The sequence below is a fragment of the Bidens hawaiensis genome, unplaced genomic scaffold (genome assembly GCF_021521415.1).
Source record: "Bidens hawaiensis isolate Kalapana, Puna unplaced genomic scaffold, B.hawaiensis_p1.1 tig00017719_1, whole genome shotgun sequence".
Taxonomy (NCBI): domain Eukaryota; kingdom Viridiplantae; phylum Streptophyta; class Magnoliopsida; order Asterales; family Asteraceae; genus Bidens; species Bidens hawaiensis.
Window position 1 is genome coordinate 469213 of NW_027492675.1, and position 13174 is coordinate 482386.

Sequence of the window (13174 nt, forward strand, 5' to 3'; positions counted from 1 at the left end):
TTTTACGACCCTAAATTTATTATGTTTGGCTTATTTTATTATATGGACTAATACAATGTTATTGGGCTGAGGGGGTTTTGTGGAGGTAACCCTAACTGGGCTAGGCCCATTAGGTACCATGATGGTGGCCATGAGGCTCTCTATATAAGGAGGTCTCCACCTCCTTATTAAGAGTCATGCTCAATAAGAGCCACCACCATCATATCATTTTTGTGTCTGTAAACAAGAGATCCTTGAGATTTCTTAGCAGTCACCTCCACACCCCCAAAAGGCCATTGCAAATCTCAAGCAACCGGAGAAGAAGATCAAGACGTGGTTCGTTCATCTCGACATCCGTGGAAACATCGTCATGGATCAGGTCAGATTCATTTCTATGTTTCGACACCGGGTTCAAACCCGACACGGGGCGAGGGTTTACGGATTCCATCAGGTTCTTGCGCATCAAGGGGAACGGTCTCACGACGGTCGAGGAGTCGACCTTGGACATATCCCCAAACAAAATAACTTAAGTTTCCATGTCCATGTATTATACAAAGAATATGATGACTAATGAATATGCGTTGAAACTTTCTTGCGCGGCAGCTGCCTTAGAATGAACAACACCATAGCCGAAGGGAGGATCTCCGTTAGCTGTTGACCGAAAAAAATACGTCAAAAGCAAAAGGTCAAATGGGAAACCGGTGATAGATGGAATTGTGTTGTCTTACCATGTAAAAAATCAAGTTAGGAACCGGATGATCAAAAACATATAATGTTATTTCTGAATCAAAAGCTGATGAAACACCCTGCAGTTACCAAAATTAAGTTTAGACATGGCTATTAAAGAGGTGACAGTTTCGAGGTGTTTTATTTTAAATGGACGCGCTCAGGTTTTATTTGGCAAAACGGGTTAAGGTAACTAAAAGTTAATTTTCAATTCATATATCCTCTTAAGTATCTTTTGATAAAGAAACTAGGGTATTATTGAAATAACATAATTGTATTTGACACTAATTGTTTACAAAATTTCATAATTTTCATTTTTAAAAGTTAAAAGGGGACGAAGGTCTGCATAAACTTACCACAAAGCATCTTACTAGGAAGAAGGTAAAACATATTGTTGTCAATGATCCAACCTACAAAATTAGCACAATTCATAATGAAATTTAATATTTAGATTGTATTAAAAACAATTTGTTTTTCCATTGTTCATATAACAACATTATGCTACAACTTACCTCATGAAGTTTCCTCTTCCTCCCTTCAGATTCAACAGGGAAACGTAGCAGCGTGTGATATAATCTAAACGGTTTGAAAGAAAATCATAACATAGTACATGTTAAAATAGGCCTATAAGATTTTCAACATTCACCTTCCTCCATTAAACAAGAATCCCAATGCTGCCATGAATGATACAACTGCAGTATATAGCACAAATTATTTATTAAACTAACTTGGTTTTATGAGCTTGAAAAATTAAAACACAAGTTTGTGATATTAAACGGAAACTAGAACTAAACTAACCTGCAACATATAGTTTTCCCACAAAATGAACCATGTTGCTGTCATCTACCCAGAGGTATATCCAGATACATACCTGATTAATATAAACAAGTACCTTAGAAAATCACCAAAACTGCCTTGTTGATCAGTAATAAGTTTCACAACATATTTCAATGTTGGCACTTGGCACAACAAATCCATTCTCTACTTTTTAAATAGATTAATAAATTAATTCTCCTATGTAGACGGAAATATGCTGCGCGGTTAGGCTGTCATGTGGAAGAGTCTGGTTGACTAAAACAATATCTTAACTAAATACAAGAAAAAAATTATCAGTCAACATGGCCATTTTAAGGGATTTTCCCCCTTTTTACCTGTTTGACCCATTAAAGTAAAACCATGCAGAACCAATTAATAAGTACATGGATCAAATTTGCTAACCTGAATGACAGAAACTCCCACATTAATACGCGAGTAAGTAATCTTGAGTTTATCTGCTGGCCAACTTCTAGCCTGCTTATTATAAAGAAAATAACAAAATTACGTAAAATATACAAGATTAAAAGAAAAAAAAAAAGAAGAAGGATAAATTACATGTCACATGCCTGGTAATATATCTCAGCCCAATGTAGGAGAAGGGGAGCATAAGTTGAAAAGAAAAGTAGTCCATGAATGTCTAGAAGCACCCAGACAAAAACCTAACAACAAAATTTTGTAAATATTATTTTTAATGTTTGGACTTCCATTTGCAATAATCAGTTTATAATGTTTGAATAAACTAATGACCTTGAGATGCAGGTTTAACACTTGCATATGATATCCGAAAACAATGGCGCGCACTGCAGAGTGTCATACATATTACTCAATGAAGATGATAGTTTGATGAAATCTTTAGATTATACCTCCATGTACAATGAAATGCATGAGGTGGAAAACCTTCTGTGTTGTCCAACCATATTCGGGTAATCTGATTTCAATTCTAATTAATTGAATCTGTTATGAAAATTAAGGATAAATTCAGAACAGTCATTACTAAAGCCTTCTCCTAGTGTTCTCACTTAGCATATAGCAAATATGATTTGTAAAGTCTATGATGGGATGAACAAGTCTCGGTTAGGATGGGGGAAACATCTTGTAAAGGCTGAACGTAACATATATCATCACTCACTGATCACCGGCTTTTACTTATCATGTGAAGAAGTCGAACTTTACTTAATTTGTAACTATGTAATATATGAAACACAATATGTAAGCAAACCAGCAGGTCTTCCCTCAAGTATCCGGACAAATACTGGACACTTTGACAGGTATTGAGCCGATTATGGGGCATCGTCTTACACACCATTACAAATACATAGAGACAGAAAACTTACAAGAGCTATGGCAGATACAAGGGCATAGAAACAACAAAGAGTGAAGAAGATCCCATCTTCCGACCACAACAACGTATCAAACATCTTCGACCAACGCAGAAAATTCAAACTTTTGGATTCTAATCTTGTTTATGATGAGTAAACTAGCAGTAGGTATGACATGGAGCAAAGGAAAGAGAACATTTGTATACCAATGTTATTTTACTAATCTAAGGTATAAGTCAACTAATTTGTTAAATGCACCAATTAAAAACAAACATATTGCATTTTTTATTACTTTTATCTTGTTCAACAATAGCAAATTGCCAGCTAACCAAATGAACACAGAAAATGTCCTCAAAATTATTAAGTTATCCATGAAAAAAATCAACCAATCAAGTGCAAAACAATAATGTTGTTCTTTTGTTCTTCCCACAAAAATATTATAAAAAACTTAGGTTTCCTGCAATCCCCAAATCCAAATAACTTATGTTTGCATGTTCATGTATTATACAAAGAATATGCTGCCTAACGAATCGGGTGATATTGTGCCGAAACTCTCTTGGGTGGCAGCTTCCTTAGAATGAACAGCACCAGAGCCGACGGTAAGATCTCCGTTAGCTGTTGACCCAAAAAAAAGTCAAATTTAAAGAGTCAAATGGGAAACGAGTAATTTATGGTGTCAGTCTTACCATGTAAAAGATCAAGTTAAGAACAGGATGATCAAGAACATCTAGTGAAACCTCAGCATCAAAAGCTGATAAAACATCCTGCAGTTAACAATATTAAGTTTAATAATGATTATCAATTGATACGTTATTTTTTATAGATGAGGAAAAACAATAGAAACTTACCACAAAGCATCTTACAACGAAACAGGTAAAGCATATTGCTGTCACGGAACCAACCTGCGAAATGAACATAATTCATAATGAAGTTAAAAAACAGTTGGTAATTATGCAAATAGATACAACATTCAACACATACATACATGGAAAACATTTATATAAGGAATAAACGTGTATATGCAAAGCACCGACCTCATGAAGTTTCTTTCTTCTTCCTTTTGATTCAATGGGAAAACGTCTCAGCATGAAAAATAATCTAACTCGTTGAATATAAAAAAACAATTCATGAGGTTAACACGAAAATAAAATCATAATGGATTTATTAATAATGTTTGTTTATATGAGCCTATAAGATTTACCTTCCTCCATAAATCAAGAATCCCAATGCTGCCATAAATGATACAACTGCAGAACACAGTATGAATGAGTTAAAACCACATAACGAGACTACGATGGGCGTTTGGATGATTGTTTTGAAAGTGATAATGTGATATTAATACATGTTAATAGTGTTTGGATGTGTTTGTGTCGTTTGAAGTTGTAATTATCAGATTCTATCTAATTATTTAAGGAATTAACTAATAAGATAACCAAACAGGACATTTTCTGTGCAAAGAGTAAAATATTTTATAGTTTTGTTGCAGCTTGGTATGAAAACTCATTATTTGACCCCGTGAATAATGAGATAATCAGAAGCAAAATTGTTCATCCAAATCTTGAAAACTGATTATTGTGGCTACAAGTATCAAACTCGTTCAGTTTTGGGATGTTAAAGTTTGGCAACAGTTAAAAATTCATTGGAAACCGATAAGTTTGATCTAAGTTACTTTCAAAAATAAGAATAAATTGCACTTTTTCGTCCTACAAGTATATAAGAATTGCACATATCATCCATAATCTCTCATTTTACACGAAGCGTCCTTTATGTAAGGCTGTCTACATAAAGGGGTAGAGGTAAGGCTGCTTACATCCTACCCTCCTCAGACCCTACCATAGTTTTGCTATTGGTGGGATATACCGAGTACGATGATGATCCTTTATGTATAGGGTTTGTCACGTGTTTCGTCCTTTCCAGTAACTGGTGTTAAACCATTTATGTAATATATTAAAAATAATAAAATAAAATAAAAACCTTAATATTTCAATTACAAAGTAAGCTAAGTATGCTTACGTAAATACAAATAAGTTCGGACCAAAACCACCCCCACCTTTTTGGATAAATGGGTTTCGATCAACATTTTATTTTTCTCTAATCGCAACTTGGGTTTGATTTTCTATTGATGTTGAAATCTAGAAAAAAAATCATTGAAGGTGAAGAAGATATGAAATTCGTTGTGTATTTCTTCAAAACCTTATTACCATCAACAAAGTCATTCCAATTAGTCGTCAACACATACTTGTCGGTGTATTTCATGTGCCACGTCTTTAACCATAGTGGTCGCTCACACACATGAAACATCAAACTCACCACTCTAGCCTAATACCATCTTTAAGTCCATCAATAAACCATATAAGATTAACATTGCATGAGTTCTTGACAAGTTATTGATGACATTAAAGATGGTATTGAGGGTAGAGTGGTGGATCCGTTGTTACAAATGCACGAGAAACAACTATGGTTGAAGACTTGGCACACAAAGCACACCGGCAAATATGTGTTGAAGACAAACTGGAATGAATTTGCGGCTGATAGTAACGTTTTAAAGAAATAACAAGCAAAAAGCATACAAATTTATTTTATTTATGTTAACATATTTAGTAAAACAAATATTAAGGTTTTTATTTTATTCTATATGTTAGTAAACTACATAAATGGTCCATGTGAATAAAAATAAAAATGTGTAAAATTTGAGAGGTCAAAAGTGTACTAACCAAAAAAATTTAACGTCAGTTAGTGGGAACTAGAAAGGAAGAAATGTGTGACAAACCCAATACAAAAAGGATGATTCGTGTGATTAATGAAGATTAAGAAAGAAAGAAAGAAAGAAAGAAAGGTGTGTGTAACTTCCTATATACCTAAGGAACAAAAGGTGTAATTAACTAACTCGGTTTTTTTATAAGCTCAAGGAAAGGGAAAAGGGTCATGTTTAGATCTTTAAAACACAAGCTTGAGATATTACACAATAGCTAAAACTAACGAACCTGCAATAAATATTTTTCCCACAAATTGAACCGTGCTGTTGTCATCTATCCAGAGGTATATCCAAATACAAGCCTGATACAAACAAGTATGTTAGGTATAAATAGTTACATATAAACCAAAATGACGCCTCAAATGGTCGTTTCTAGAGGTGGTTTTACAAGAAACACATTCTGTTGAAATTTTTTTTATATTATTTCAAAGAGCTAATTTTCTAAATAAAGTGATTTCAAGTGAAAAAAAAACAAGTTTTTTTATTTCCTTTTTGAGCTATTCTTTTACCTGTTTTGACTCTTTAAAGTAAAAGATAACCAACTCAACCGATTAATAGGTAAATGGATCACAACTGACACAGCAAATAAAACATGAATATGTAAAATGTACATGCAACTAACCTGAATGACATAAACTCCCACATTAACACACACGTAAGTAGTCCTGAGTTTATCTGTTGGCAAACTTCTAGCCTGATTATCATAAAAAGATGATATAAAAGAATTATATATTTAAGATTAAAGAGGATGATACAAATTCAGATTTTGACATGCCTGGTGATATATTTCAGCCCAAAATAGGACAAGGAGAGTATATGTTGAGAAAAACAGTAGTCCAGGAAGTTCGAGTAGCATCCATATGGAAACCTAACAACAACAATTTGTAAATAATCAGTTATTAATGTTTGAATAAAGTAACTGAAGATAGAAGCATGCTCACCAGTGGATGTAAATTGAACACTTGCATATGAAATCCAAAGACAATGGCGCCCACTGCAGAAACAGAAATAATAATGGCATACATATTACACGGTGCAGATAATAATTTGATATTATTATTATTATTATTATACCTCCATTAACAATGAAATTCATGAGGTGGAAAACCTTCTGTGTTGTCCAACCATATTCCGGCACCCGGATTTCAATCCTAATTAACTGAATCTGTAACCATAAACACAAACAAACTCAAAAGATTGATTGTTTCTTTCTTCTTCACCTACCTACAACATAATCATAATAATACTCGTATGATTCTTTTCTTTGACCTTTCTTCACATATTTATATTTATTTATTCAAACAAAGGAAATAATAACAAATAAATAAAAGAAAAAGAAAGGAGATTATATTATCTTATCTCAAAATCAATACAAAGTTTAATACCTTTTTTTCTCTTTAAAAGATGTAGACGGTTGGATAAATCATGTGACTAATGTTTAATACTATTTGATATCAAATGTACTTATTTCAAATTTTTTTTAAAAACATTTTTATATTAAAAACCGTATAAGACAGATGTACAGTGTGTATTAATAATTTAGTTAGATAGATGAGTGACCGGTTATATAATCGTCAATTGTATAACATTTAAAGGAAGAACTACAAGTATATTATATGACTATATTAGTTATTAACATTTTTTTTTATGTTGTCTGGTAGATTTCTTGTTTGGGCCAACTTGTTAGACCATTTATAACTACGCATTAAAACACTAACCGATTTCTAGCTTTTACAATGGTTATATACGATTATACATTTCATGATGTTCACTCACTAGGTCTGACCGTCCAAGGATCTCTTCGAACTCTTTTCTTTCCAATATATTGTGTGTAAAATATCAACTCACCTACATAAATTTTAGTTTTGTGTCCTAGGTTCATACAACTCATTTTTGTTTAATGAGAGGTATGATCTTTCTGTTTCTTTTATTATCTCAATAATAGTAACTAGGCTACTAAATGGGTTCTTATTTAACTAAAAAAATACATAGCGTCATATCACGTCACTGTCATGTAGGCAATGAGCCTCATCTCATTGGTTCTTTATCTTTAGGGATGTATGGTTTATTAAGTCACCATATGATATATATATATATACACACACATATATTAAAAATATGATTGGTTGGTTTGGGGTGGATCTCATCTCACTTTTAGGGCATCAACAGGACTTAGCCTTCCGTTTTGTCGCCAACTTCTTTAACAAGCTCGTTTTGGTTTAACGACCATAATTAATTATGATGATCTTGCTTCGGCTCCGTGAAGTTTAATACTCACAAAAACTAATAAATGCTCCATCTAATCAAGTGAATGATGTCTCTCCTTCTCAGGATCCGCCCAAAGCCTTTCACTACACACCATGCATTCAACATTTTAACTAACTCAAGTTTTGGTCATATATGCTAATGAGTATCTGTTTATAGCTCTATGCCTCTATATCGAAAAGGTTTAGCGGACAACAAAATTATACGCACTCTTTCTATAATAGTAAAAAGTAATTTCATTCTCATTATTCGAATATGTATGTTATGATCCAAATGCAATTTAATATATTGAGAGCAATGAGCCACATGCCGTAAACATGTCTGTGCATGGCATTGACCACGACAATGCTTCTATTGAAGGTGTAAAAAATGATAACGAAATAGATTTAGTTAAGTGTTTTCATAGTGCTATATATAGCACTTGATTTGTTTGAAAAATATGTTTTACTTTTAGATTGAAACAATTTGATAAGACATATGAATGTTCAATCAGGTAAATTTTCGAATTCACGATCCAATAATGAACAGTAGCATCTTCTCTCTCATTCACTAACAACCACTTCCTATAATTTATAAAACTCACTCACAAAAGTTTTATTATCTTTGTGAATGTTCTAAGAAAATCAAAAGAGACGAAAGTGATTGTCATATTGAAATGTAATTACTATCATTATGAGGGGCAAACAAGGCATTCGACATCAATAAAATGTTTGTAGAAAATCCATATTTCCATGTTTTTGTTAAGAAAATATTTGTTACGAAACATAATTAATCACATAAATATATAGTGTTTAGACTTTAGAGTATACATAAAAGTGGAATGATTCTTTATAGTAAAGGGAAAGTCCATGTTTCTATATTTTTGTTAACAAAATATTTATTACGAAACGTAATTTACAAAAACATATAGAGTTTAGCATAGAAGATATCTAACACAAAAGTGTAATGAATTATAGTATAGATGTTTCCCACTTAAGTAGTGAGTACCACTATGTCATATTAATCATCTCATTAATAATGCTAGTGATTATCGTTTATAATTATCACAATGTTGATTATAATTATCACAATGTTGATAGGTGTGACAACTCATACATTCTAGTACAGTTTTTCAAGAAAAAAAAATCATGAAAAACATCATATATAACTTTTTTTTTTGAAAAGACGGTATTTTATATAAATAAATAAAAATAGTCCTAGCAAATAGCTAGAACAAAAAGACACAAAACATTACAAATAAAATAGAGGGTTCTTAAGCCACTCGATCCTAAAAATATTACATTTATGATTTCTGCTACTATACCATAAGAACGAGAAATGTAAAATTTCATCCAATATCGTTTCTTTGTTATGCCGAGTCTTCTCAAATACCAAGTCATTTCTGAATCTTCAAATAATCCACCAAGTGACAAAAATAATCATCCCGATCAAATCTTTCTTTTGAGTTTGAACTCTTAATGTGTCCCACCAAGACATCAGCTCAATCGGAACCAAAGAGGAAGACAGCGAAAGGCCAAGCCAAGAAGCAATAAGACCCCAAATCCGATTAGCCACCGAGCACATACCGAAAACATGGTCAATAGACTCCTCATGATCATTACAGATATGACATAAACAACTGGGAATGTCTATACCCTTACTCACCAAATTGACTCTCATAGGAAGTCTCTTAAGCAACACCCTCCAAGCACAAATATTAACTTTTCTAGGAAGAAATTTGAACCATATTGTCTTTCGAGCCCACGATGGAAGAATAAAGTCATCAATAACCTTCCTAACACCTTTAACCGTGAAGTCTGTCATATCCCCAAAACTCCAAACCCATCTATCTTGAGAATCCGTTAAACTTACATGTCCTAACTCAACCATCAAATTGTTCACTTTCTCTTCCCCCTCTAATCTCTCTTCTCCAATTCCAAGAAACACTGTCTGCCCTTTGATTAACAAAACATTGTTTGTCCATTTCCAACACATAAAGGCGAGGATATTTGACCGCCAACGTACTACTTGTCCCCCAACAGTCTGACCAAAATCTAGTTTCTTGACCATTTTCTATCTTTTTTTGAACAACCGAAAGAGGAATTACTTCTAAATCGTGTAGTTTATTAAAGGAGTTACACATAGTCGACCACACACCCGACCCTAACCCACTATTGTCACGATAGTTAGGATTCATTTCAACTCCATAGATGGCTTTGATCAACTTAACCCACAAACAATTACTATCTGAAACAAACCTCCAACGCCACTTTTGTAAAAGAGCCTTGTTAAATGCCTCAAAGGAACCAATCTCGATACCTCCTTTCTCTTTAGAAGCCAACACTTGTTTCCAAGACACCCAATGAATTTTTCTTTCGTCATTTTTAAAACCCCAAAAGAACCGAGACCGAATTCTTTCCAAAACCTTCAAAACACTTGGAGGCATAACGAATAGGGAAAAAAATATATTCCCAAGGCTCCAAGGACCGAAGTGTTTAAAAGAGCTCTAGCTCCAATAGATAATAAATTCGACTTCCAAACCGAAAGACGAGTTTTGAATTTATCTATGATAACCTTCCAATCTTCAACCCTTTTCATACTCGAACCAACAGGTAAACCCAAATGAAGGGAATTTTAGTCGGAAGACAACCTGTCGAAGAAGCACGTAAAACTACCTCCTCATATGGGACCCCCACTCCATATAAATTAGATTTGAATAAATTTAACTTTAAACCTGAAGCCAAATAAAAACAATTCAAGATCTGAACAATAGCATTTATATTTGCCTCCGACCATTCCCCCAAACATATAGCGTCGTCAGCATAAAATAGATCGCCCTCCATTTCTACCAATCCGAGCTCCATTAAAAATACCCGCCAAAATAGATGAGATATATAAAATAGATGAGATATACGCCCTCCATTTCTAACTTATGTTGTTAATACATGACATCTCATGTAAACTAAAAAGTATCTCAAGGACTTAGACATCACTTCGAAGTCATCAATTTTAGTTTTTAGTGTACAATCAAGCTGGTCAAATTTGGAGAAATGTTTTGGCTAAATAGGGTGAAATAAAAGTTTTCAGAAAGTGATCAGTCCCGTGGATGACATGGATCAACTGTACATCAACTATCTTTTTAGTTTTTACTACACTTGTGTTTTTCAAAATTTGGTCGTGTCTAGTATTCTAACAATTTCTAACCCATTTGACAGAGAACTAACAATGCATAAAACACCAAATTTGACTATATTATAGTAAGTATTTTCGAACATTGTGAGCATGTTTTATAATAGAAACTAGAACCAAATACCAAACTGGTTAGTTTTGCATAAATCATATTTGAATTATGTACAAATTAATGGACATTTGCATAAATCACATGTTTTTTTCGTTTTTCGCAATGATGTTTCTTTCTTTTCAAGAAGATTATTTGGGTAGATTGGGTTAGGTCTCCTTATTTTTTGTAATGGGATGATCGGTTTGGAAGCTAACTTTTTCCGCGTTGTTGTTGTTGTTGTTGTTATTGGTTCCGTCCAGAAGCTGGCCGGTGGTTCCTCTGTTTTTTTATAGTAAATTTGTTTGCCGTTCAAAAACAATACATGTTAAACCGTATTTTCTAAAATAAATATTTTGTTTTATTACTTTTGTGATGATAAAATGAGGGGGATTGACCCCATCTTCAACTAACCTTCACACTTAATCTTTTCTGTGTGTGAATTATTTTTCGATGAGGACCACAAAAATTATCAACCCTTTTTTATTGTTTTATTTAAAAGCAAAGTAAAGAGTAGTATTTTTTTTTCCTTACATAGTCCATTTTTGAAAACTGGTATATGTTTTGATTTTGTATATTCATGTATATACTAACTATTAAGTTTATTTTTCCTTGCATCTGTTAAATTCTTCTTGATTTGATATTTTCATTTATAAATATTTTGCTTAGTAGAGTCTCTTCTTATGTTCTTTATTCTCTTCTTATGTCATATTATTCTTAACTAAATTGTTATAGTGATAATCCTTTTGGACATCAACAACATTTACATGGTTACATATTAATAAAACAAGATGAAAAAACCACCCATTTATGTTGTTGTGTTGGATGAAAAGTGGAGCCCGGGATCAATTCTTTTCTACGAACAATTTGTGCTCTAGTGTGCACGGTCTTTAGTATATATTTCACGTAATTGGTATTTGTAGAGCTTTACGTCTAAGATGAATACATATCTAAATCAACATGCACCGAGTTTTCTGTATTACATATTTTTCAGGTTGAAGTATAAAAAAAGTTAGCTATGATATATAAAGTATGCAACTGTTTGATAAATCTACACTATATTTTCATAAAAAACGCAGATTAAAATTATGTAAGTGTATACTTGTGTTTTTCTTTTTTTTAATTTTTAAGGTATATTATATTTGTCAACATCTATGAAAACTGAATTTATGTAAAAAAGTGACTTGAATGTAATTTATTTCGTAGTATTTAATTATTATTTACTTCATAAGTTTCAGAATTGACACTTCATATTTTGGAAGTACGTGTATATGTAATGAGGCGTGGAATTGGGCAATGAGGGGCGAGAACATCGTCCCCCTCCCGGACAATATGTGGGCGAAAAGGGGCGGAGGCGGGGTTTTTTTGTCGCTGGTTGGGTTAAATAATAATATTATTATAATAATTTGACCGTTGTAACGGTCAAAAAAAAAATAAAAAAATTAATTAAAACAATATATATATATATATAAACATCACCTTCTTCTCCATTTCATACACAATTCATATCCAAATTCTTCAAAAAATCTAGCAAAATGAATCCTACAAACAACCCCAACCCGAACCAACCGAAACCCGTGGAATTCACCGGTATCATGACAGAAATGATCAAAAAACACGAAAAGTTTGTCGAGGAACTCAACGATACCATGAGAGAAACCAACAAACAACACGAAAAGATTGTCGCTATGATGGAATTGCGGGAAATGAGTAAAGAATACGAATCCCTCAAAGTGGCTGGGTCACACGAAGAGGTCGCATTGTTGCAACGACGACGAGTCGCAAAAATGCGCGAATATTATGGATATTAGTATTTTTTTAGTATGTTTTTTTTAGTTATGTATTTTTTTGTATTTCTTTTTAATTTTAATGCATTTTTATTTAATTATTTAAATAGATTGGTTTTTATTTGATCAGTTTAATTAAAAAATAATAATAAAAAAGATAATGTGGGCCAAACTTGTAGCCCCTACACCATTACACCCCAAAAACAAATTTTCACCATTTGCTGACTGGACGCCACGTGTCACAGTTCGCCCCCATTTGTAGCCGCTCCAC

General features: G+C 32.9%; 2 protein-coding genes across 3 annotated transcripts; both read right to left on the minus strand.

The window, feature by feature from the left end:
- Window positions 1-489: 489 nt before the first annotated feature.
- On the minus strand, window positions 490-6774 carry LOC143554521 (tobamovirus multiplication protein 1-like). Of its 2 annotated transcripts, XM_077044254.1 has the most exons (11): window positions 6670-6774; window positions 6537-6589; window positions 6371-6463; window positions 6218-6289; window positions 5825-5897; window positions 4042-4087; window positions 3875-3938; window positions 3689-3742; window positions 3527-3604; window positions 3360-3455; window positions 490-544 (listed from the first exon to the last, which is right to left on the minus strand). In XM_077044254.1, exons 1-10 carry the CDS (start codon window positions 6689-6691, stop codon window positions 3363-3365), a joined length of 648 nt encoding a protein of 215 aa, XP_076900369.1. In that variant the 5' UTR covers window positions 6692-6774; the 3' UTR covers window positions 490-544; window positions 3360-3362. The 2 variants fall into 2 exon arrangements, with proteins under 2 accessions (XP_076900369.1, XP_076900367.1); XM_077044252.1 differs by lacking the exon at window positions 490-544 and having other exon boundaries at window positions 3195-3455.
- On the minus strand, window positions 547-2939 carry LOC143554527 (tobamovirus multiplication protein 1-like). The gene is made up of 11 exons (XM_077044258.1): window positions 2856-2939; window positions 2385-2475; window positions 2269-2321; window positions 2088-2180; window positions 1924-1995; window positions 1504-1576; window positions 1352-1397; window positions 1218-1281; window positions 1062-1115; window positions 708-785; window positions 547-630 (listed from the first exon to the last, which is right to left on the minus strand). Exons 1-11 carry the CDS (start codon window positions 2937-2939, stop codon window positions 547-549), a joined length of 792 nt encoding a protein of 263 aa, XP_076900373.1.
- Window positions 6775-13174: the final 6400 nt, after the last annotated feature.

What these genes read in the sequence shown, in the direction of transcription:
- LOC143554527 (XM_077044258.1), bottom strand. Translation starts at nt 2,939, where the DNA reads ATGTTTGATACGTTGTTGTGGTCGGAAGATGGGATCTTCTTCACTCTT. An exon ending in TGTTAAACCTGCATCTCAAG is followed by an intron (nt 2,181 to 2,268) that starts GTCATTAGTTTA and finishes TTTTGTTGTTAG; the next exon opens with GTTTTTGTCTGGGTGCTTCT. An exon ending in TTCTTGTTTAATGGAGGAAG is followed by an intron (nt 1,282 to 1,351) that starts GTGAATGTTGAA and finishes CAAACCGTTTAG; the next exon opens with ATTATATCACACGCTGCTAC.
- LOC143554521 (XM_077044254.1), bottom strand. Translation starts at nt 6,691, where the DNA reads ATGAATTTCATTGTTAATGGAG. An exon ending in TGTTCAATTTACATCCACTG is followed by an intron (nt 6,464 to 6,536) that starts GTGAGCATGCTT and finishes TGTTGTTGTTAG; the next exon opens with GTTTCCATATGGATGCTACT. An exon ending in GAAGAAAGAAACTTCATGAG is followed by an intron (nt 3,743 to 3,874) that starts GTCGGTGCTTTG and finishes TTCATTTCGCAG; the next exon opens with GTTGGTTCCGTGACAGCAAT.